Source organism: Triturus cristatus, chromosome 5_2 (assembly GCF_964204655.1).
Source record: "Triturus cristatus chromosome 5_2, aTriCri1.1, whole genome shotgun sequence".
In the NCBI taxonomy this organism is placed as follows: domain Eukaryota; kingdom Metazoa; phylum Chordata; class Amphibia; order Caudata; family Salamandridae; genus Triturus; species Triturus cristatus.
This window is the reverse complement of record NC_140588.1, coordinates 618,302,878-618,328,468: the sequence shown is the minus strand read 5'-3', so window position 1 is coordinate 618,328,468 and position 25,591 is coordinate 618,302,878. Positions and strand designations below refer to the sequence as shown.

The 25,591-nt window shown below is 48.5% G+C and overlaps 1 protein-coding gene across 2 annotated transcripts in view; it reads right to left on the bottom strand.

The window, feature by feature from the left end:
- The window catches only part of LOC146829084 (aryl-hydrocarbon-interacting protein-like 1), a 135,965-nt gene that overhangs the window by 71,893 nt on the left and 38,481 nt on the right, over positions 1–25,591 (bottom strand). For both annotated transcript variants that reach the window (XM_085607712.1, XM_085607713.1), the window contains exon 3: positions 5,617–5,805. In XM_085607712.1, coding sequence (XP_085463838.1) covers positions 5,617–5,805 — 189 coding nt within the window. The remainder of the gene's footprint in view (positions 1–5,616; positions 5,806–25,591) is intronic.

Sequence of the window (25,591 nt, the reverse complement as noted above, 5' to 3'; positions counted from 1 at the left end):
ACCGAGGCTTTAATTAGCAGCTGGCAATATCCTAAAAGCTGGGACTAGAGTTCCAAAAAATGTAACCTTCGTTCCCTTAATCATTAGTGGTAAAATAATTATGGACAGGTCATTTTTATCCGTTCAGTCTGCCTTCCAGAAAAACAGAACGGGACCTTAAAGTCGTGACCCACTTGGTTTTTGTACGATTGAGAGATTGAAAATGCAGCCCGGTTGAGAATAGGCTCGATGCACAGACTGCTCCCTGTGAACACTTCCTGAAAGGTTGATGCTGAATCAGGCTGCCGGAAAGTCAATGGAATGTTGCAATTGAAACATGCCGTGACGGTGATGTTGCTAGGGAGTGTGCCAGGGCTCTGCGCAGCTTACCACAATGGTGCCTGTGCTGAACCTGGGCAGTGTGTATGCTTTCTGTGTGTGACAGTGGCATTAGAATATCAGGCAGCCTGTGTGCGGCATTCGAGCTCCAGGCAGTGATGTCGAGAGTGAGCGGTACAGTAGTTGGAGTGGGAGGAGTCAGGAGGGCAGAGGAAGGGGAGGAGAAGCGGCAGGAAGCGGGCAGATAGAATAGGGACAGGGACCAAGTTGGAAGCAAGTGAATAAAGCTCTTAGTAACCGTTCCCACGTGTCTGTCGTTATTGGTCGTAGACACGACAGCTGGCGACGAGGATGGGATGCTGCAGCCCAGTGTCCCCGAACCAGTGAAAGACGTGTCCCTGTCCCCTGGTGCAACCGAAGAAAAGCGCGTTCAGTGTAGAGCGCCGGGTCGCGCTGAATCCAGCGTCACCCCCTGAGACATGAAGGTAAAGGAGAGAGCGGGAGCCCACCCCGACGAATGCTGGCAGCTCTTGTGATGAATGACGGTTGCACCGGAGCGTCGAAAAGTGTGGCCGAAGGAGCGCTGCTACGCGCTGAACCAAAACCTCTTCCCCAATGCGTGGGAAACGGCAAGCGCGAGGAGTTACGTCGGGAGCCCACCCCGAGCTCGCCTTGTCAGGTAAATGACCCCAAATTGTGCGCGAGGCACTAGGAAGGTGCTGCGACTGCGGGAGTGCTGAGAACAGTGTGGCAAGCTGAATGAGAGTGACAGCCAAGACCTCGTGGGAGTGAGAGGCCCTGTGCAGCGGCCATCTTGGAGTCAGGCGGTCATCTGTGAGACATCCCTATGGAATTAAAGGGGCGGCCATTTTAAAGTCAGGCAAGAAACAAACAAGCATTTGACAAGTCAAGAAAAGAAAAAAAAGGAAGACGAGAGAAAGCAAACAAGCACCAGCCAAGGCAAGCAAGAAATAAAGAAAGTAAACAGGCACCAGCCAAGGCAAGCAAGAAATGAACAAGCACGTGGGCAGACTGAACGAGCTCAGGAGTACACTGCCATGACGTCGAATCACAATTCGCCGCAAAGAGCTGAAGTCACACCGATCATGACGGGGGTGTCACATTTGCGCCCACCAGAGCCGTTACCGCTGACGACTGGGGAGAGCATGGGCCCCAGATGGCAGGAATGGCTTGAAGACTTTGAGGATTACATCAAGGGATCAAAAGTGACCGAGGATGAAGACAAAGTGATTGCGCTGCGCAACCTAGTGGGCAAAGAAATTAGCAAGGTCATCAAAGAATTGCCTAGAGCGGACACAGGAACTTACGATAAAGTGCGTGAGGCGCTGAACAAGAAGTTCTTGCACAAAAGAAATGTGGATTACGAACGATATGCTTTTCACCAAGCCCGTCAAGGGAAAGAAGAAGTGATGAGCACTTTCATAACGCGGCTGCGTCGATTGTCCAGATATTGTGAATTTGATGTGTTCTCAATGGATGATGCTATCCGGTTGCAAATAATTGATGGGTGTCAGTCTGAGACACTGAGGAGGAGATTGTTAAGGAAGAGTCACAACCTAGAGGAGATAGAGGAAATGACCCGAGTGTATGACCAAGCCGAGGAGCAAGCCAAGAGCATGGAGACCGGGTGCCCTGAGAGACGCAAGCAAGTATGTCGAGTGCAAGATAGCCACAGGCACAGATACCGACCATCCTCCCGCCAGAGACACACCGAGCGCAGGAGGCATGAGTCAGGCAGAAAAGACAAGAGACAAGATGGTGGACGGAAATGCTATCGATGTGGGTATGACTTCCCACACAGAGAAGCTTGTCCAGCCATGGGGCAGCAATGTCGGAAATGTAGACAAACTAATCATTTTGAAGCGACGTGTGGAGAATATCGCAGGGAGAGGAAGAACGAAGGGACGAGGCCAACTCGCTCTGACACCAGACGACACCATGCGAAAGCCGTACAAGATCGGCCAAAATCGTCTTCCAGCTCGTCACATTCCAGCAGGGAGTCGAGGAGATCTCACTGGGCGAGAAGGTCACCGTCCCAGGACTCTCGATCAGGGTCTTGCGACTCTGAATACACTGTTGAATATGCCAGCATGGTCGCAGATCCGGATCAATTAAAGACATACCCGAGACTGAACATAAGTGTGGGTAATCATGACACTCAGTTTGATCTGGACAGTGGAGCATCGTTGAATTACATTCCAGTAACGGAGTACAAAAAGATGAAGTCACCGCCTCCGTTGTGCCCGGCGTACATCCGGGTATTCACCTGGATGTCAAAGAAACCGCTCCCCTGTTTAGGAAAATTTCTAACCACTCTCCGACATCAGAACAAGTCGGTGTCAGCTGTCATACATGTGATTGATGGCCCGGAAGCTGACTGCCTTCTCAGCCTACCAACGGCAGAGAGACTTCGGTTGGTTGAGATTCTATACCGGGTCAGTGGTGACCAAGACATCTTACACAAATTCCGCAAGCTGTTCACCGGGGTAGGAAAGATGAATAGATGTCAGGTTCGGCTTCACATCAACGAGCAGATCCGACCTGTAGCTCAACATCCCAGGTGAGTGCCATACCACCTCCAGCAAGCCGTGGAGGATGAGCTTCAAGAACTACTCGCCTCTGACATTATTGAACGGACTGACGGCCCCACCCCATGGGTATCACCCGTAGTCATAGTGCCAAAGAAAGGTGCTTCTGGAAAAGTGCGGCTGTGTGTAGACATGCGGCTTCCTAACACTGCGATTGAAAGGGAACGCCATCCTGGGCCTCACTTAAGCGATATGATTGCTGCGTTAAATGGGGCCAGGGTATTCTCAAAACTAGACTTAAACAAGGGTTACCATCAGCTGGAGCTGCATGAAAGATCAAGGTACATAACAACTTTTGCAACTCACTTGGGCTTGTTTCGATATAAACAATTAAGTTTTGGCATTTCCTCGGCTGCGGAGATCTTTCAAGAGGCGATACGCCAAACTATACGCCATATACCTAACACGCTGAACTACAGCGATGATATCCTTGTGTATGGGTCCAATGTTCAAGAACACGACAAGGCCCACGATCGGGTATGTCACGCCCTGCTGGATGCCAATCTAACATTAAACAAAGAAAAGTGCGAATTTCATCAATCCACACTCAAGTTTTTTGGGCATGTGTTCTCTGGAGCGGGGATGAAACCTGACCCTGAAAAAGTGATGGCCTTAAATGACACCAAGAGCCCTCAAGATGTCAGTGATGTTCGTTCCTTTTTGGGCATGGCCAGTTATTGCGCCAGGTACATCAAGGACTATGCCACAATTAGCCATCCACTCCGAACTCTCACAAAGCAGGGACAACCTTTTGACTGGACCCGTCAGTGTGAGCAGGCCTTCCAAGACATCAAACGGGCTGTTGAGGCGGCTGATAATTTGGCATACTTTGACCCCAAAAGGAAGACGGAAATAACTGTCGATGCTAGCCCGGTGGGCCTAGGGGCAATCCTGGCTCAGTATGATAAAGAGGAGGATCAGCGCCATATTGTGGCTTATGCGAGTCGCAGTTTGTCAGACACCGAAAAGGCGTATTTTCAACCAGAGAAAGAGAGTCTGGCTGTTGTCTGGGCCTGCGAACATTTCCATGTTTTCATTTATGGCAAGCACTTTACAATGGTGACTGATCATCAGGCGCTCGTCACCATATTTGGAAATCCCAGGTCGAAGATGCCACCTCGGATTGAGCGATGGGGTCTGCGGTTGCAGGAATACACCTACACCATACTGCACAAGCCGGGAAAATCAGCGAATCCGGCTGATTACATGTCTCGTCACCCTCGAGCCGTGTCGGCGCCACGAGCATCCATAGCTGAGGAGTATGTCCATTTTGTGGTGGGCCACGCTCAACCTCCAGCGGTCCCCTTGGAGGCCATTCTAGAGGCTACGGCGAAGGATGTCGTTCTTCAGAAGGTACTTCGTCGTTTGCAGACAAATAGGTGGAGACACGATAGTGAGGAGGAAAGTATAATAGTCCGATGAGTCTGTGGCAATAGCCTGCGAGCAGTCTAGCCTGAAGTACCGACGGACAGAGCGGTGCCTCCATCTTCGAGCAGTCAGCCGGGTGAGGTGAGGTTGTTCTCCCACACAAAGCTGGGAAAGAAGAGGTGACTCTTACCTTCCAAGTATTGGGTCCGCTTATCTGGTAGGGTGGCTATTGCCACAGACTCATCGAAGTATTATACTTTCTTTATGAGCATTGCCTTACACGTTTATATGCACGATTTGTGTTTATCCTGCAGTAGCCTTATTTTTCATCTAGGTCTTGAAGAAAGCCGGGTCTATTGACCAACTCGGCTGAAACATGTCGACCACATTAGACGTAGCCAGGAAATAGTCTATATTTTTTCAAGACTATTAGGTTATTTTAGATATGACACTTGGACAATTCCTTAATAAATATATTTTTTTGCCCCGGTAGTCATTTTTAATCTGCACATACACTAAAGCACTGCACGCTATTGGAGTTCATATAGTTGGAACATACATCTGGGCAAGAGTTCTTCCAGGAGCATAAGGGTCAGGTACCCAGTAGGGCCTGGCGGCTCAAGACTGTGGCCCTAGATCCAGTTCTCCTAGAGTTCCAGATGACGAAGCTCCGCCAATAAGGGTGGGCTGATGGACTCTATACTCTTGCCGGGTGATGAGCAAACTATCTGATCAAATTTCCTCACAAATATCTTTTCACGAACATTTTTTCACGGTATTCAGTGGTTATCTGTTCATTGTTAATAGACTGAGCATCTCGTGTTAGTTGTTAGGTTTTGAATGTGGATTGAAGGTGGTTCAGTCTTTAATTAATTTCCCTGTGACCCTTATTCATATAGTGTTGTTAGTCTCTAAGTCTGTCTTCTTTACTCTCACAATATGGTTAGTCTCCTCTACCGCATAAACCTTGTAGCCTAAGTTCTACAGAGTGCATTGGGGGCTATCAGTATGATGAGATATTCGATATTTCAGAGGGAACCCTGAAATATTTCCCTATTTCACAGTTCACTGTGAAATATATGTTTTTATACCACTACATTTTGTGCAATAAAAATACCCCAACTTATGTTATTTGGAAAAATATCAAAACAAACCTATCACACTGACGACCTGTGCTCTACTCTCTTTGCCACAGTACATCTTACAACAAGGAAACCATTTGGTTTTATCTATACTTGTTTCTGTTCCTCCTTCATGGTTCCAAACTCTTTGTCACTGTTAACCTCTTTATAATCCTCCTGGAGAGAAATCATGTATCTACCTTGAGAAGTTCCATGATGAAGATGAGAGGCTGTGGGCTCTTCTGCAGTTCATCCAGATCATTGTAGCCTGTGGTGTGATAGTCAAACATGTTCCCCATCCCACAGCTGTGCTTCTGCCCTTCCAGAGGATCCTTTCCCTCTGCAATCTTCCGCATGCCCTTGGAAACCAGAGCATACATGCCTGTGTGCTGAAACAGAAAACAACTCTATTGTAATTTGTGTGAACAACTTTTAGATATATTTTTCAATCGAACTTGCTTCAGACATATGCCTTATGTTGTATTTACACTCCCCTAAACGTATCGGTTTTTCAAAGGTGTCTCTAAACTAGCACTTTGAGATGCAAAAACAGGAGTGTGGCAATAATGCTTATTGCCATTTACGTTGATGCACCAAAATGCCATTGGATGCAGAAGTGACATCACATAACCATCCTTTGATCTAATAGCGTTATATGAGCTTTGACACTGTAACCTCCCAGGACGTGATGTCATGTGACCCTAATCCACATGACATCGCACCATCAGAGACTGCTGAACTTAAAAGCATCTTTAACACACAATGTTATCATTACACAACAGTTAGTGACAGAGGTATATGTCCACCTATATATATATATTTTTTTGATAATCAAGTTTATTGGTTTTTAAAGAACAAATCACAAGATACATTAGCTGCAGAATCAGACACATTATATAGATGAAGTACATTGGGAAGAAGGACGACAGAGACTTGTACGGCACTCTTGGAATGGATAATACATTTGTTTATAAACATTCTTATACAAGACGCACTTGCGCCACTCAGGGCATTAAGTTGAACCATTTGCCCCATATCTTGCCAAAAAGCTCGGGCAGCCCCGGGCCTCAAAGAGGGGTTCCTCCTGAGTTCCACACCAATCCACCCCCCTTCTCCATTTCCGCATAGTAGGTGGCTTGGCTTGAGGCCAAAGTGCCGCTATATCGTGTTTCGCCACCGCCGTTCCAAGGAAGTGCTTATCGGCCCAGGAACCATCGAGGCCGTCAAACACACCCAGGATCAGGCGTAGCGGGTCGTGGGGAACCTCCCACCCCAAGGTCTGTGTGAGTTCTAGCTTCACCCCCGCCCAGAATGGTGCAAGGACGGGGCATTGCCATGTCATGTAGTAGAAGTGCGCAGGAGCATGGCTGCATCGCGTGCAGGACGGGGAAGGCCGCATACGGGCGCTATATAGGCGTGCTGGGATGAGGTATGCTGCGTGGAGGTGATAGAGTTGGACTAGACGCAACTTGGAGGAGGTCATCAGTGTCTTGGGAGCCATGAGCGCGTCCCTCCAATCCACGTCCTTTAGGGGGCCCAGCCACCCCTCCCAGCGGGCACGCAGCAGGTCCAGGGATGCGGGGCCATTGTTTACTAAGGAGCGGTAGATCCGCGACACCCCCCCTCTGCCTAAGTTCCCCATCATTACTTGGGCGTCCAGGGGACTGAGCTCTGGGAAGGAGGTGGGAGATGGAATATGTACTCAGAGGGCATGCCTTAGCTGTAAATATTTATAAAATTGGGAGGAGTGGAGGGAGTAGCATTGTTGTAAATCTGCAAACGATCTGATGTGGTCCCCAACCCAGACGTCTCCCAACAGCGAGATCCCAATGTAATCCCATCAACGGAAGTCTCGGAGAGACGAGACCACCTCCAGCCAAACACCACTCCACAGAGGCATCTGCCTGGTGAGTTTCCGGTCCCATTTTGTGTGGCATAAGGCCGTACGCCAGGCCATGAGTACCGTTCAGGTGATGGGGGGGAGGGCCTGCGGCACGGGGGCCCCATATAGGTAGGCTTGGAGCTGTGGGAAGTTCAGTGACCACAGCTCCACCCGGTACGCCGGATCGGACCAGCCGCCCGTGAACCAGTCGTGGATCACAATGAGCCTTGTGGCCAGGTAATAGAGGTGGAGATTGATTACCCCCATGACCCTCTCATAGGAATGTGTGCGGCAGTGCGCCAGGGACAATCGGGGCCTCCCGCCTCCCCACAGAAACAGGGTGAGGGCACTGTCTATTTCCCGAAACCAACTCCCTGGCAGGTGAAGGGTGGTATTTTGTAAAATGTGTAGAAAACGGGGTAGGACCATCATTTTAAAAAGGGCGCTCATGCCAAAGGGAATGAGAGGAAGGGAATGCGATTTCCTGAGGTCAGCCTTAGCCTTGGTGACCAGGGGCGTGATGTTCAGGGCCCATTCGAGTTCTGGAAGGAGGGCGACCCACACCCCCAAGTACTTAAATGACTGCCTACGCAGGGGAATGGTTGTTTGCCTGTCGAAGCATGCCCGGGATGGGTGCAGGGGAACCAGTGTGGATTTTGCCGGGTTGAGCCGGAGGCCGGAGACCCGTTCAAAGGCAAGGAGGGCGTCCAAGCATCTCGGGCCTGAGCTCTTTGGGTCCGCCAGGAAAAGGAGGATGTCATCGGCATGCAGGCCAATCTTATCGATCTGGTATGAGTCCCAAGCCCAACCGCGGATGAAGGGATCCTGGCGGACGAGGGAGGCCAGGGGCTCCATTGCTAATGCAAATAAGAACGGTGAGAACTGACAGCCCTGGCGAGTGCCCCTCCGAATGGGAAACGTCTCCGAAATCACACCATTAATGAGGACCCTTGCTCTAGGGTTGGAATATAGGACCCGGATGAGGCATCGAAACGGGGGGCCGAAACCCATCATTTCCAACACGTCCCGAAGGTAGCTCCAATCTACCGTATCAAATGCTTTTTCGAAATCAATGAAAAGCAGGGCCAGGTACGGAGTGAGGAGGTGACGGCGTGCAAGGGAAAGGTGAAGGTGGCGTATGCAGTGCCAGGTGCCCCGGGCAGGCATAAAGCCGCATTGATCTGGCTGAACCAAATCTTGCAAATGGGAGAGCAGTCGTTGGGCCACAGAAGTGGCGAAAATGTTAACCTCGGTATTTATGAGGGAGATGGGGTGGTAGTCCGCACAGGCAAGGGAGGGTGGCTGCGTCTTAGGGAGGACCACAATTGTGGCCACATCAGTCTCAGGTGGGAAGGACCCCGTGTCTATGACATGTTTGAACAGTTCCACTAAATGTGGGACCAGTGTGTCACGGTAAGTCGCGTAGTATTCTTGGGGGTAACCGTCGGGCCCGGGCATCTAGCAACAGTGTAATGGCCCCGTGTATCTCTTCCGGGGTGAAGGAAAGATCCAAAGTCTCCGAGACCGTCTGGGAGAGGCAGGGCAGATGAGTCCCGGTCTCGGATAGCAACTCAGCCAAAGAGGGTCCGGGAGGTCGGGCCGCTTAAAGGGCAGCGTAGTAGCCCGCGAAAGTTTGGGCGATAGCTTGGGCGGTGATGTGGTGAGCCCTGATCTCATCACAAATCTCAGGAATAATCCGGTTAGCTTTGGGGTAGGACACTAAACAGTGAAGTAATTTGTATCGCCCCAGCCATACACGCATGCCACAGAGGAGCGCCAAAGCATTTTAGCAGACTCCAGTGAGATCTGGCAGATCTCTTCACTGATCAGTGTGAGCTGTCTACCGGAGTCGTCGCTGTCAGTGCATGCCTGGGCCCCCTCTAACTTTGCCGCTTGGGCCTCCAGCTGTACGAGTTGGGCGGTCTGTTCCGTGCGCTTCGCGTGGACCATACCTCTAGCCACCCCTCGCATAGTGGCCTTACCGGCCTCCCATAATGTTCCTGGCGAGGAGACCGAGTCCGTATTAGTCGAAAAGTAGTGCCTCAGTTCCTGCCCGAGGGACTCAATGAATTTCGCATCTTGCAGGAACCAGGCATTCATCCGCCACGCCGTACGGGTAGCGTGAGGGGGGTTCCCGAGGTGGGGGGAGACGGGGGAGTGATCTGAGATGCCTCTGGGCAAGACAGTGGCCCCGGACATCAGTTGACAGTCTGGGGCAGGTAGCAGAAACAGATCACTGCGGGAGTGGGTATGGTGGGCCGCCGATGTGTGGGTATATTGTTTTCTGCGGGAGTTCCACACTGTCCAAGCATCGCAAAGACCCAAGGCAGAGGACCAGTCAGATAAGCGTTTAGCAGAGGCAAGGCGGACTGCGGATGGAGCACCTGTCGTGTCGTGAGAGGGTTGCAGAACGGCGTTGAAATCACCTCCAATGACCGTCAAACCCTGTGGAAAGAAGGAGACCACAAGTGTGAGATGGCGAAGGGTAGAGGCCATGGTGGTGGGGGGAATATAAGTACACAAGAGATTAAAGGGGCGTCCCTCGATCTTACCCATCAAGGCCACATATCGGCCTTGTGCATCCATTTCAGCCTGCGCCAGGGTAAAGGGAAGGCCCTTCTGAAGCAGTATGGCAACCCCCGGGAACCCCGCGTAAAACCTGAATGTCAGACCCTGTTGAACCCATTTCGGGTGAGGAAGTTGCATTGAGTACCCAGAAGGTGTGTTTCTTGTAGGAACAAGATATCAGGCGCATGTCGCTGGGTGCTACGAAGAACAGCAATACGTTTTATGCAGTCTAAGAGGCCGTTGACGTTCCACAACAGGATATGGAGGGGTCTATTTAAGGCGGACGTCAACGGGCGGAAAGTGTGTGGCGGAAGTGACGCAAGCGCAAGCAGGCCCGGATCCCATCGGGAAGTAGCGTTCCGTGGCCGGGGTCTTTGGGTATAAGTTGTGCGGTCTGGTAAGTCTCATGTCGTCCTCAGTGGCATATGTGCGTGGATAGCTACCAAGAAAACAAAGGAACAGAGACCCGTAGGCGGCTAAAAACAACAAACAATCGGGAGACAACGGTTTACCCACCCTCCCTCGCCCCCCAACTCCCCCCACCCTACACTTCTGAAGAAGAAGCATCTGTCGCCCTGAAAAGGAAAACAACTCAGAACAACAACCCACCAATGAGTTTAATGCTAAGCTAAAACTGTTAGCTGAACATGGACATGGCAGAGATGGGCCCCCATCCATATAGCCGGATAAGAGATTCGTCAACAGCTGCAATTACTTTTAGGACTAATTTGCAACAAGGAGTATAAGTAAATCCAGGAAGGGAAATAGGAAACAGCGCGCCAAGCCGTGGTTACAATGAAGATGGTTCGCTCCCACTATATGGGTTAGATAACAATCGTAAATGTAGGAGCCATCTGGGAAACAAAAATTAGGAGTTTCTCTTTTAGGCCTCAGTTCAAGCTCTCTCGTCTTCGCCGGATCCACGAAGCGCAGGGCTCCTAGACAGGTCGGAGTCAGATATGGACGAGCGCAAGGTCTCGGAGGGGTCTGGGATATGGCTCAAGTTAATCAGAGAGTTAGTCAGGCTGGGCGTGGCAGACCTCTGAGTTGAAGCATGTGAGGGACGGCGCTGGGACGGTCCACCTGGTGAACGGGATGCCTCCCCCCGATGGTTGTTTTTCTTACCCGACATGGTCCGGCGTCTTTGGGGTTTAGGCAAGGTTGGGTGGAGCTGCGGGGGGACTCGCCGGGTAGGGGAAGGAACCGGCCGATTCAGGAGGGGCCGTTCTTCCGTGAGCTAGGTCCATGCTGCCTGGGGGCTGTCGAAGAAGAATGTCTTGTCCTGAAAGACCACTCTGGGCCGGGCCGGAAAGAGAAGACCGTAGCGAAGACCCAGGCTGCAGAGCTTCTGTTTAACCTCGTCATAGGTTTGACGTTGGGCCTGTACCTCCTTGGTGTAATCTGGGAAGACCATGATCTTGTTGTTTTGAAACAGCAGTGGACCCTGCACCCTAGCCACGCTCAGGATGGCGTCTCGGTCCCGGAAGTTAGAGACCCTCAGGATTATGGGTCTGGCAGGGGTCCCGGATGGAGGCCTGGGGGGTCAGGGAGTGGTGGGCCCGTTCAATGGCGAACCAGTGTGAAAGGGACTCCTTGGGCATCCAGGACCGCACGCAGTTTTCCACGAACGTGTCAGCATGGCCTTGCTCAGTTCCTTCGGGAAAACCTATAAGGCATAGATTGTTTCTTCTCGACCCGTTTTCAGCGTCCTCCGCTCATCGGTGGAGCTCTGAGGTTTGGGTCTGGAGGCAGGCCACTTGTGTCTTAAGCTGGCCAATGTCGTCTTCTGCCGTGGAGATACGCGATTCTGCCTCCGTGATTCGTGCCATGGCATTGCGCAGGTCTTGGCGAATGGGAGCCACATGTACCCTCACCTCGCCAATCTTGTTTTCGACTGAGGTCTGCTAAGCGCCTATCGCCTGAAGGATGGTGGAGAGATCGTCCCGGGTGGGGACAGGGACATTAGGTGTCCCACCTCCAGGATCCCGGTCCGATGTGGTAAATTGATCCATTTTGGTTTGGGTTGGAGGGGCAGGGTTGTGTAGGGTGCGAGTCTTGCTCATCGCCACTAAGGACGGGGTCCGGCCCCCGAACAGACAGGGGGGGAAACAGCAGTCCCACAGAGGAGGACAGGCCCCCCAATCACCCAGACCGTCGATACTCAGGTCCGGGCACCCAGGTCCACCCCCTCTGGCCCCACGTGAGGAGCAGGACTGATTCAGTGCCCCGGGGTTGGTGTCGGGTCCGCGTGGAACATTCCAGTGGAAGGCGGCTAGGCCAGGTCAGTCAGCAGCGACAGTAACAGTTCTACAGCCTGGACCCCCCGTCCGGCAGAGACGGCCTCTCTTCGAGAGGGCAGCTTGGATCCGACAAGGGCCAGGGAGGAGCCAAGCTCTGTGATCAGCTCCGCCACCGACACCGGCCGGCCGGAGCAGATCTCAACTGATCCTGTCCTCCGAACACAGGGAGGCACCCCTCTGATGAGAAGTGTGGTGTATGAAGGAGGGAGATGAAGCAACGAAGGGGGAAGGAGGGGCTGAGGCACCGACGTTAGCCCTCCGTGCCGCCACCCGACTTGGTGGCCGATCCCCAATCCCAGACCCCACTCACCGGTGTAGTGGTGGTAGGGGCGACAAAGGAGTCTCACACGTCCCCGGGCCCAGTCGTTCCAGCCGCAGCCGCAGCAGAGAGGCCGCTGCACCCTCGTAGAGTTACAGTGGTGGGAGGGTGCGTGTCCATGACAGCCCAAGCGTCCGCCTCAGGGGGAAACCCACCAGAGGCCGTACTGGTGAAGGGCCCACAGCCCCACATATGACACCAGGTGGCCCAATAACTATAGGCCCGTGGCCAACAGCGATGGTGACCCAAAGGAGTAGGCCCAGATCTGCGAGGGGAAGTCAAGAGAACGATGGAGGAAGGGGGGGCCGGGGCACCAGGTCACTCCTCCGTCCTGCCACCTGACAAGGTGGCCGGTCCCCAACCCCAGACCCCACTCACCGGTGCAACACTGTAGTGTTCTGCAGGAAAGTCCCGGGTGCCCCCAAGGCCATCCACCGCCGAGCCCTTGTCAGCGCGAGATAGTGGGCGGGCCTGGGCCCAAGACGCTCAGGCCCAGGGCGGCCTACGCGTCCACAACGGGAGAGGCTCCACCAAAGGTCACAGCATCGAGGGTCACAGCTCCCGGGTGGCCCCAGGAAGGCCCAGAGGCAGCACCCCTCTCAGAATCCAGAGGGTGTCTGCAGTCGGCCCGTGGAGAACAGTCCCAGGGGGGAGACACGTGGGAAGGCTTGAGGAAGACACTGGTCCCTGCGCCGCCGCCGCCCGACAATGGCAGCCGAGGTTCGGAGGCGGGTCCGGGGGGGGGCGCTTTGAAGTAATCCCCGGGGGGCAGCAGGCCGAACCCGGAGACCAATCGAGCCCCGGTCCACAGATCGTCACACACAGCGTCCGATGCCGGCGCGGCCAGGAGGGGCTCCCACGCCGAAGGCTCACCACCAAGTGATCGCAGACGTTGGGGGAGAGCAGATGGGCCCCAGACACTGCTGCCACCACCCCCCCCCCCCGCAGCCGGGGGAGCCGGGCCACCCAGGGAGGTCGTCAGGCCCGGGATCGGGGCTCCAGCGGGTCCGCCATTTTGGAAATCTGAGGCCACTGGCTGAAGGATAGCACCCCCGGGCCGCCGGAGCACTGATCCGCCTGGGAAAGGGATTGAAGCTGAGCCAATGATGCAGGGAGGCTTTGTGGGCAGATGAGAGAGGTAAGTGGCGGCTTTTGGCGGCGCATGCAAGGCGGATGATGGAGGGGGTCCGGAGCACTCTTAGAGTGCGTCCGCCATCCTGATGCCTCAGGCCACGCCTCCTCCCACCTATATTTTAAATAGGTTGCTGACACGATAGGAACATTAGACATTTTGTTTCTTATTTTTTGGGAAGCCAAATTATTTATACCACAAATTGTCACGATTTAATGGTTTCCCGAATGTATACTCCAATGTAATATGTATTTGGGAAATTACAAAAAGACAATCAAAAATATTTATGAAATAACAGGGGTATTGTCCACTTGTATTAGTAAATGTATACCATTTATTGAATGCGAACTTATTTTTATTGTAAATATATTTTGATTAGCATCACTTATAAGGCACTCTCACTTATTAAAGCACCGAGGTGAGGTTTTTTTTCAAGCACATCATTTTCTATGTGTTCACAATAACGAAACCTGGCAACATTATGTTTAAAAGTGTATATTATTCATTTCATTATTTTATTCTATTCAGAAAAGTATATGTTGCACTGCTGAGGTTTATTTGTTTTACAAAACTAAGAGCTTATTGTCACCGTTCACTGTCGGAATTACAGGAAGTAAACAGTACCCTTAACAGCACTGTTTACTTTCTGTTCAGGGAATTGTCTTTGCTAGCTCTGAGACCAGGGGTTGCAAAGGAGGTGCCAGGAGTCGCACGGGACAAGCAAGGGGTCGCAGCTTTTTCTCCGTCGACCCCTAAATGACCTCTAGGCTTGCTGGTAAAAGTCTAATATTTCCCATCAAACACCAAGTGTACACACCTAAAAATATGCTATGATGGATGGGTTTGGGAGTTGAGGGGATTAAGGATTTTGAAAGGCAGATGTTTAGGGGGCGTAATAGGGGTGCCAGTCTGAGAAAGAACGATAGACTGAAAAGTAAATTCATGAAGTCCATCATTCTTATCCAAGCAATTCGATCTCTGTGAGATGTACACAAGAAAAGCTGTCAATAGGTAAATCAGTAAGAGGACTACATGCCATAGAAAATGTGTTATTTGTAGGTTATAGGCAGCAGTCACAATGAGATAGCTCAGGAGGTTGACTGCCTCCTGAATTGTTCTGTGTGTAACTCTCTTAGACATCAAAATGCGATGCAAGGAGATTCATCGGAAACATTGGTAACTACTCTGCAGCAGAGGACCACCCCCATGTGAAATCAACGTTAGTTCTCGTCCAGTAGGAACAGCATAGACCAACCTGCCAGGACTGATCCGTTTGACCTTCTTGGTCCTGATCAATGAGGAGCAGCTTCAGCTCCTACAATAAAACCAGCATGGAACTCACATCTGTGAACGCTAACAACATGCAGTGCAAATCAGACAGAAATAGTAAGGAAATGTGGGTAATAATAAGAACAACTGTTTATTAGCTTTTTCTCTTTTTTTCTTCTCTTCGCCATTACAGAAAGGGACCAATCACATGCAAAACAGCCTTGTTTCTCCACCAATAGGCCACCTGAAGGCCACTCTACCCAAAGCAAGTAGGGCAACTTAGTTGTTGATACATCTGATGTGCGAGGGTGTGTTTGTGTCCCTCCAGGTTTTTGGGATCTATATTACATATTTGGTACAGCATGAACCAAACTTTAAGGAGTGGAAGAATGCTTTATCAATTTTAAAGACGTTTATTTTGTGGAGGGGCATCTCAAACACACAGGACTGTACACTGAAGTGTTGTGTGGGGTGGGCCTGGTAGATATAATATTACAAAAAACGGAGAATTTGATAAAGGGTGAAGAATTGAAGGACAGCAACACAGTATACACAGCACAGTATAGTCTGTTTTCACATTACACATTACATTAATTTCTGAGTTTCCCACGAGCTCATGATTTTTGGTCCCATAACAAAACTGGGATTAGGCCATAGGTCAGTCAGTAAATTTCAAGGTACAAAATGGTTACAATTTAATATGGTATTAATGAATGTTGTTTGTCAAATTTGGGGGGAGGGGCTGGTGCAGGTGTCTCTGGGCAATCGAAATATTACTGGTTGTACTGCTTCACTCTCCAACAACAACAAAGGATACTTACCAATAATAGTTTAAATTGATTTTTTTAAGCAAAATATATACACATTAATCAAATGTAGGTCTAAAAGTCATACATTTCTTGCTAAAGAGGAATAGTGCGAAAATATGAAGAGTTATATGGTGGGTCCTAAGCTTATTCCATGCTTCGCTCTACAGCTCCTTGGGGTACCACATTACTCTTCATTACCAGGGACGCCAGGTTCCATTCACAAGCTTTCTTGTTTACGAACCATTGTCTTCAGGGCTGTTAATCTAATAGCTTTGGCTAAAATTAACCAAGACTACATATCCCAGAATGCGTTAAATTGTTAAAGAAAAAAAACCCAGGACTGGCTGCAAAATAGTGTCCACATGGCACAGTGATCTGGTAACTAGAACAAAATGCATATACAAGGAGAGATATCATGTACTGTTATCCTATTTTCCAAATCCTCCTCTCTGAATCCCACCAAATAAGACATGAGCTCCTAGGGAACAATGCATGTCTCCTTCGCTCCACTTTCTCATTCAAATAACATACATTTTGATATTGTAGACCTGTGAGCGTCCATCCAAGTTGCTGATAAAAAAATAACTAAGTGGAAACGACTGTCCAGAAGTATTCCTTGAAAAAGACAAACTTTTCTGGACTTGAGCTGTCTTAGAACGATCCGGTCTCAGTTCACGCAAACTAGCCCCTTTGTTTTCCTGCTTAGTGGTGTGTGGGTGGAGTTGAGCTCAACAGACACTTTAAAGTTTTAGAGTACCATGGGTCTACAGTGCAAGTTATGTTTCTCTCAGGTGACCCCCGAAACAGACACACAGCTGGAACTCCCAAGAACAAATTTATGAGACAATACATTTAATTTGGAGTGTGGGACACCCCAATCACCCCCATGAAGATGCACCATGGCACAAGCTCCAGCATGGGTGGTGCTATTAGGCTATGTAATGTAGCAGTCAGGGTGCCATCTAATGGTGGATCAAATTACTGCAAGTAGCCCAGAAAATAAACATTTTTTAGTATATGAGGAGCCTTCCAGGAGACAAAATCTATTTTGCCAAGAGCAGTGAAAATCTTTACACATGCCCAAGATTCTCAACTGGTCAGTCCTCTTTTTCACACTTGTTCATCTCCCACCCATTGAATTCCTTCTCCCTACCTCCTTCCTAGGATATGATATGTAGTATGTCATCTCTCCCACCTCCCACAGCCCAAAATAGAAGCCTTTTGTTGTACAAAGATCAAATCTGTTGCCTTTATCATTGCTTCTTGTGCTTAGATACCAAAGATGTATAGCAAGCTAGGGTACGTAGGGGGTCATTTACAGTTTGGTGGATCTGGAGCATCTACCAACAAAAGGCAGCCGCGCAATCCACCATACTTGTGGATCCACTGCTCTACTTAGAGTCAAGAGAAGCATGAGGTTTCCAACAGCTGTCAGTGGCGGCTCCCCCATTAGGGCGTTGGGGCATTGCCCCACTGCTTTCTCGCGGTGCGAGAAGGTAGAAACATAAATGTTAAAAACGAGCATTTTTGTTTCTGCCTTCTCGCATTGCGAGAAAGCAGAAGTGCCTCTGTGCTTGGTTGGGGGCGGGAGGGTGGGCGGTCGTGCTCGAGGGCAGGGGGGGAGTGGCTTACCCACTGTTGTAGATACTGACTGTTTGGCCGTCGGCCCTGGAGCCGGCCAAACAGTCAGTATCTACAACAGTGGGTAAACTACTCCCCCCTGCCCTTGAGCGGGACCGCCCATTCTCCTTGTTCTCTACCCAGAGAAAATGTCCCGGCTGGGGCGCTCGCCTGCTCCGCCTACCAGCGTTTTAATTGGTGTGCGTAACTGCGTAGTGCGTTGCGTAGGACTAGGACTTCCTGCTTCCCTCAGCACGAACACGAGAACCAGTGACCGGCCTGGAGCGGAGGCGGTGCGGACTGCGGTACCCCTGACTCAGGTAGGTAACTGTCTACATTCTATAACGGGTGGTGTGAATGTGATTGTTCTCATGTTCTGTGGTGACCCGCCGCTCTGCATCCTCGTAAACCACAGCGTGGAATGTGCACAGTGCCCCGAGGCGGCCTTGGCGCTGCGGACCTCTATGACCTCCTCAGTGCAGACCGGGGCGGTCTGCAGAGAATCCAGAGATAGCCCAGAGTGCGACCTCCTCAGCCCCTCATGGAACTCGGAAAACGTTAGCCAATAATAGTGATTGAAATGTGAGTGTCCGAGCGGAATTGAAGCCAGGTGCCCGCGCTGACGGGGCGGCCCTTACTGGGCGGGTGTGAGTAAGCCAGTTTACTGGACGGCCGTGTGTCACCCTTTTCTGGACGTGCCATGCCGTCGGCTGTCAGGAAATGGAAGTCTCTTACGGACTTCTCATGCCATTCTCTTTGTTAATTCCAAAATTCACAGCGCGGGTCACAGGAAGGCCTGTGAGTGCCCACCCATCTCACGGCCCTGCTACCACAAAGGGTGACACGCAAAGTCCACAACAGGAAGAATGATTTTAGGGAGACACTGGCCACGAGTTTATCTTTTTAAAGCAAATGTACAACATCATAGATTAAGCCTGTGATAACATTCTCATCATGTCTCTCAGTTTCCGAGAAGGGCCGACCAAGTTCAATGTTTTTTTGTGCAAAAATTGAATACACTTCTGTGATCCTCGCATTCAAGATCAGCACTAAACAGGTGGTTAAATAAAACTGTGCCGATGGCCAATAAGACTGTAAGTATGCGCGTTTAGCTGTGTGATATGCTTCAATTCACAGACACAAAACGCACATGCTGTGATGGAGCCAGATGCACACAGACAACACCCAGCTGCAGATACATCCACATAGACACCACACATATGAACCCTCATGCAGCCATCAGAGAAAGCAGACACGTGGGTGATGTGTGGATGCATAAATAGATGTGTGCATGGCTGTGGGTGGCTACATAATGTGTGCTGATGCTGGATGAATGCGAGCATGGACGGATAAATGTTTGGTTGTGGGTTGATGGATGAATATGTGTGTGATGGTGGATAACTGATGCATCAGTATGGGTCAATTGATTATAGGGTGGATAAACGTGGATGTAAGAATAAATGAATGAGCTCAAGGGTGGATAACTGGGAGCAGCCGGTGCGGATGTATGTGCGCTTCGGTGGTCAGGGTAGCATCTCTGTGCAGTGTTCGCCATTTTCACCCAGAGTTTTTTCAGATATTACACGGCAGCTTAATCAGCATCTGATAGTCTGTGTTAGTTGAGCTCTGGGGATAGTCAGAGTAATTACAAAAATGGCGAGAAGGACCCTCGAACCCACCTTATGGCAGTCAGGCTCACTCGCAAGGCTCACTCACCACCGAGCACTCACTCCCAAACTTTTACGCCCCACTACTTTCAAATGTCACCAGCCGCCACTGCAGCTGATGGAAGCCTTTGACCAACAACCCATTCACCAAAGGGATGCTGGTCAATATGTCAGAACTTCTGTCCTATAAAGGGTAGTCATTCCAATGTTTACTATTTTCTGCTTGGGACCATCAGGGAAAGCCTGTCAGTCCTAACCAGAAACAAGGAAAATAAACCCCATGCATTGGGAGAAAACTCCCAGTCTGTTAGGTCCAATATTGTTTAATTTTTTTAATACCAAACTCCGGCTTTAAGAGTTTGTTATTGAAAAACAGAAAACTTTGGAGAGTTGGTGCGTTAACCATGGTGCACACTTGGCAAAGCTTCAGTAACTTCAGTATAGACGCAATGGCTCCACTGAAGGCGAGGAGATCCTTGCATGCCTGGCTGGTATCCCAAATATGTCGGGGGGTCTTCCACCAGAGGAGTGGAGGTCATAGCCTCTGCAGACCTAGTGGGACTGCAAGATGCCTGCAGTTTGTCTGTTATTCATTTGAAAAGCTCAGGGGTCGCATTATTAAAGTGAAGGAAGCACAGTAAGCAGAGTGGGCACCATTTTTTTTGGAACCCTTCAGCATACTTTTTGGCTTTATTCAAATAAACTCTAAATGTTTGAGTGGAACAGAAAAGCAACGGCCCTCACACACAGGCAGTTTTACCATTGCACACAAGGGCCTTTGTTTGTTTGCCTGCCCTGGTTCCAGTGAGGACATCCCCCCTCCCCCATCCACTCCCCATGTGTTACCCAGTGGTAGAATTGCAGACTCATCTTCAGGTCAGAAGTTTTCAATGCAACACCCAGTGGAAAATTTGATGGCAGAAATCCTACATTACTCTTATCTCTAAAATATGGTGGGGAAGCTGTGTGGCTGTCAGGTACCCAGTTTTTTTAATGAAAGCCCGCCATCGGCTAGTCACTAAATGTGACTCTTACTGTGCTTGCTGGGAAGAAACAGTGAGGTTCTTGGGGACCCATTAGTAACCCTTCTATGGTGTTGCAGTCAGAGCTTTGGATTGTATCCCCTTGAGGGATCCCTGGGATCCCTGACATCCCTGACTCCACCCTCAAATTAAAATTGGTGGAGTCCCTCCAGAGACACAGGCAGAGTGTTAGGAGCTATCCTTGCAGTATCTGTGCAGGTGCCAACTACACCACATCCAGAAGTGGAGGTCTTGAATGTACTCCCAAAAGTGGGTGTAGTCTGTGATGCACCCGCTCACACCAATCTAAAGGGCAGAGAGGCACCTTACATAAACACAGAGGGGCAGGTAAAACGCCAGTCCGTACTTCTGACCTGCACTAACTGCGGCTCATGCCCAAGCTTCGGAAATTAACATAAGCCTTCAAATGACACTTTAATTAAGTAATGAAGTGCACAGCTACAGTATCATCTGTACACAGGTGTGTGCAATCACCAGCACAAATCTTGATGGTCCACCCATTTTGTAATAGAGGCGTGTGAGTAAGGAGGGACCCTGGCTCGGGCTGAGGTACTGACTTGGCTAGGGTGACCACCTCACTACAAGTCTTTACAGACACTGTCTCCAATCCTGAAATGTTCACAACAAATCATTGCTTTCAGGCGCATTACTCTAATCACTTCAATGTAAGCAAACTAAGGGGCATATTTACTAGTTTCTCACGCAGTGCAGCAGCTGCAAATGTTGCGCTGAGTGAGAAAGAGAGAGCATGAGAGTGCCATATTTACAGAAATATGGCACTCTCCTCCCCTTTTCCTAGCACCAGAGCAGGAATATGCTGTTGTGCGCCACAGACACTTCTTTGCACTATAGTGCAAGGGTGTCTCCATGAGTCTAGCATAGGTTTTGTACTTGAAGGGAAGCCTTCCAGTACAAAATACCAAGCTTAGACTAACTTGAAACCTTTTCCCACGTTGTATGTGTGCTGTACAGTGCGGCACACATACAAATTTGGAAAAGAAAGAGAAATTAAAGCATTTCTCCTTCATAGTGCCTATTTGAAATGGGTGCTATTTTCGCACGCTAAACCATGTCTACTATAGTAGATATGGTTAAGCATCAGATACCTGGGGATCCACGATGATACTCAGAGGGTCCACAACTTCTTACAAAATTAAATATTATTTACAGATTATTAAAGTATATATAAATAAAGAAGCAAAATGCTCCAACCTTTAAATTAAAATTCTGATTTGTTTTATATTTGTTTGTGAATAAAATAAAAAATATCATAATTTGTGTATTTGTTTGATCAATGCTCGTTCTTGTATTTTTGTCGTGTTTTGCAGTTCAAATCATTACAATTGCTTAGGTTGTGGCCCCACGCATCCAGTAATGTTTCAGTGGGAGTCACTGTATTCCAGTAATGATTCAGTGGGTGTACCTGGGTTCCAGTAATTATTAGGTGGGGTCCACAGAAGTGAAAGGTTAAGAAACACTGCCTTCTTGAAAATTGTTTGAAGCTACCGTAATGTCTGCTGGTTATCACGTATTCCCAAGTGATGTATATAGGGGATTTTAACTTACGGTATAATGCACCTCAGAATGATGAAGTTCATTTGTTTTTTGAGTCCTTGACAAACTCGGGCCTTTTGCCGTTAGTGAATCATCCCACCTATCAGAAAAGGAACAAAGTAGACCTCATATGCAACCCTTTAAGTCCTATCAGCATTATACTTCAGATCCCAAGCACACCAAAACCAACCTGCTCAGTGTTTATATAGCCTCCTCCTGCCCATGGCACTGGTCTAGGAAAGATAAAACCACTGTATTACTGAAGGAGAAATGGAATAGGTCATCTGACCTCTCTGATCCAGAACCCTTACTCTCATTATTTAACGACTGCTTGGCTGCCTACCTTGAGGACAAAGAACCTGAATGATTTAACTTTAAGCCCTCAAGCAAATCGCCTCCCCCTTGGTTCAGTGGACCTCAAAGCCAAAAGACTTGCCTTAGGGCAGGTGGAGAGGAAATGGTGCCTTAGTTATACAGTGAATAGATTAGTAATTGTCTGAGCTTTGCTCAAACAGTATAAAAGTCATATTCTTAATCAAATTGCTAATCCTCTTTATTTATCAAATTAACCCATTCCACCCCAAGCACTATGCAACATTTTGCTTCTGTATTTTTTTTACAAGTTCAAACTTTGGATGACAATATCAATAAGGACCCACGGCCCCTAGAATAGAAATCTGCGCCATCTCTTTATGAACATAGGCCCACTTGTTGGCACCATCCCTCAACTTCAAGATGGCAAGACTCGTGAGATACTGATGTCGAATAAATCTGGGTCTCATAACAATATCTGTCCCATGAGGGTGGTGCATTATCTGGCGGTCGTGTTGGTGCCTGCCATAACTTGAATTCAGACTTTTTTCTTTAAAGACCACCACCCTCCCAGTCAACTAGAAATTGTTTTTGGTCAAACGCATACACTGGCTTCCTGTTGAACAGAGAATTCAATTTAAAGCTTTCTGACTGGTGCACCCAGCTCTTTATTAGAAAGGAGCTTCAGCAATCCAGGCAAAAATCAATATGTCCTTCCCAAGATGAAATTTCAGATCAGCTCATTCCGTCCTTGCAGTAATTCTCAGGCACAGATGCTCTCGTTAGTGAGGCATGGAGTTCTCTGTTATGGCCTCTCAGCTGTGGAGCCATCTCCCTGCCATCCTTCTGGCCACTCCAAATCATTCCCTTTTTCAAAGAAAATTGAAATCCATTTATTCATCTGATTGATTTTGTATTCATCCTTTTGGTTAGAACATTGGCCTTCTAATGGCTTCACTTTTAGGTTCTTTTATTATTATTAATAATAATAATAATAATAATAATAATAATAATAATAATAATAATAATATATTTTTCTTTCCTTTACTTCAGCAGCACCAAAATGCCGATTAGTTGAAGTTGCTTCATCAAATACAATTTTCTTTCATTCAACTGTATAATATGTAACAAGGAAACCTTGGTGTAAATCCTAGCCTGTCCACTTGATCAAACTGTTCCTTTACTTCACTGAGCCTCGGTTTAATTGAATGCAATATCCAAGACCAGTTTGAGGGAATTCCGCTCAGGATGTGCACTACATAAAAAACTCACGTATGTATGTTTTAATAGACAATAATGTCACTCCACATACAACAGCATTGACCTAATACACGAAGGACATAACTGACATCTCTTGATTCACTTATGGCAGTACCCAGGATATTGAGGGTAGGGAGAAGTTCATGTTTAAACACTATCACTGTTACTAGATGGCAGTGCTGTCATATAACCTATTATTTCAATTTAATTTAATTCACCACATCATATGTAGACTTTCCAAACCCCCACCCTGCCCTTCCCCAACACCTCACCCCTCTTAACTGTGCCGGCCGCCACTGGGCTCGTGCTCTCTCTCCTAGTGCCAAGCCAGACCCCTGGCTCCGCGCTTCCTATAAATATGTTGGGTTGCCCACCACAATTGTGTAACACAGCCACATCATAAAGGCAAGACAATATAAAAATATCATAACACAACTTGCTTCATAAGATTTATGATGTTCGGTGAACCGTAGGCCTTGAATTAAAATGAACAAATTCAGTGGTTCAGTGTTTCTCGGGTGCTTCCGTAAGAACCCGGAAGACGTTTTCTACATATGCGCACACTGCTCCGTTATTGCTACTGTATTGATCTTTCACTGTTCCTTTAATATTGTAGTTTCTGATACTGTGTTTATCATATCACACAATGGAAAATGAATACATAAATCACTGCCAGCTTTAGGGAAGAAGAGAGTAGTCCATGGTCCCCCGATGTCATAACTGACAGGAGAGTTTTTAGAGTTTCTTTTGGGGGGGAGGGTTTAAGTGAAGCACCTGTCCTTTTAGTTTTCTTGTCAGGACTGACACTGCAGAAATAGAAGTTTGCTGTTCCTTTCAGGTCTCCATCTTGGCGTTCATTCACAAATTGACTCCTGCCATATTAATATTAATGAGGTAAAAGGCTTTGCGACCTCCTGCAAATATTAATTTTGCGATAAACGGATTTGTGCATCAGTCACATCCCATAATGCTAGGCAGGTCATTAAAAGCTAGGGAGCATTATGCACCGACTATGTGCAACCTGCCCATTCACACAACAGGCCCAGTGATGTAAGAACTACAGGACCCGATTCATAAACATCTGTTTTCCCTTTGTAGTACGTTTATGACTTTTGTTTTTCACAACTGCAAGTGTAAACTTACTACAAAAGTGTTGGTTACATCATCATGTCTCCACCCCCAGAGTAAGGCAATTGGCTTACTCTTGTGTGGGTGGGTGATATCCCTCTCTAAACCATTCCTTAAACCCCTCTTACTCCTCCCTAATCCCACCTCCTTTAGTAGTAACTCTGTCATTTTTCCTACTCATTCCCGTGTTCCTCCCACATTTACTACTAAAAACTATACTTACATGTGCGGTGGATCTGAAGTCGGGGTGAAGAATTCTGCACATAAGTAGTGGCAAAACATACATCTTGTAGTACTTTTTTGTTTCATGTAGTACATTTTGTAGAACTGCAAAACATACTACAAAGTTCAGTGTGAGGATAAGGCCATATGTGTATCTGACGTAATATTTACTTTGTAAAAACCAAGTTGATGAAAATAACCCGTCGACAGTCAGGCTGGCTACAGGGGCAGCTACTCTGTAAAGGCGAAAGATCATCGCCCCACTGCCCAGAGCCAGCAGAAGACAAGTAAAATGATAACTACGCAATGTTATTATCCTTTTATTTATCACTTTTCCTAGCTGTGCAATAAGTATAGGGCCGGGCATGGCAGGGAGGAGAGGAGTAGTGTGCACTTAAAAGTGCGCTTGCCTGTTTGGCGGGCTGTCTCAGGCCAGCCAAACAGACATGCGCACTTATGTTTCTCCAACCCAGCTGTGTTACACAGCCAGGTTGGAAATAGCACAGACTCCCAGGCACTATCTGAGCGGCAAAGAAGGCCTCTCAAAACAATCCATGATATGGAATACAAATTTCAGTGAGACATTACGATGGCCCCGCCTGCACAACAAGACTTCAAACGACATGCATTTGTCATTTTCACACTTTCTCTTTTCATTGCTGAAGGCTAGTTAGTGCCTGTTTGCCTTTAAAATAGTACATAAAGCTGCAGACATATGGAACTAAAGGTTGTCGAGAGCGCTGGCAGTCGTCACCCTTTCTAAATTGGAAGAGGAGTGAAGGGATATGTTGTCAGACCCCCAAAGATAGGCTACTTTTTTTATTTTGCACTTATTGCACAAGTAAATCTAGAACTGCGCAATAACCCAAGAGCTAATCCATATGTGAAAAACACTTCAATGAAGCAATGACTGAAGGGGAGAGTTACTGACATTAGCTTTGGTAAGCAAATAAACCTGTCTGTAGCCAGACTTAAAAACTAAAGCTGAGGCAATCTGGACAATAAGAGTGAAGAGAGAGGGTAGAAAGGAGAAGCAGGGGGAATATGAAGGATTCACCAGAGGATACAAATGTAGAGCTCTGTGATATCC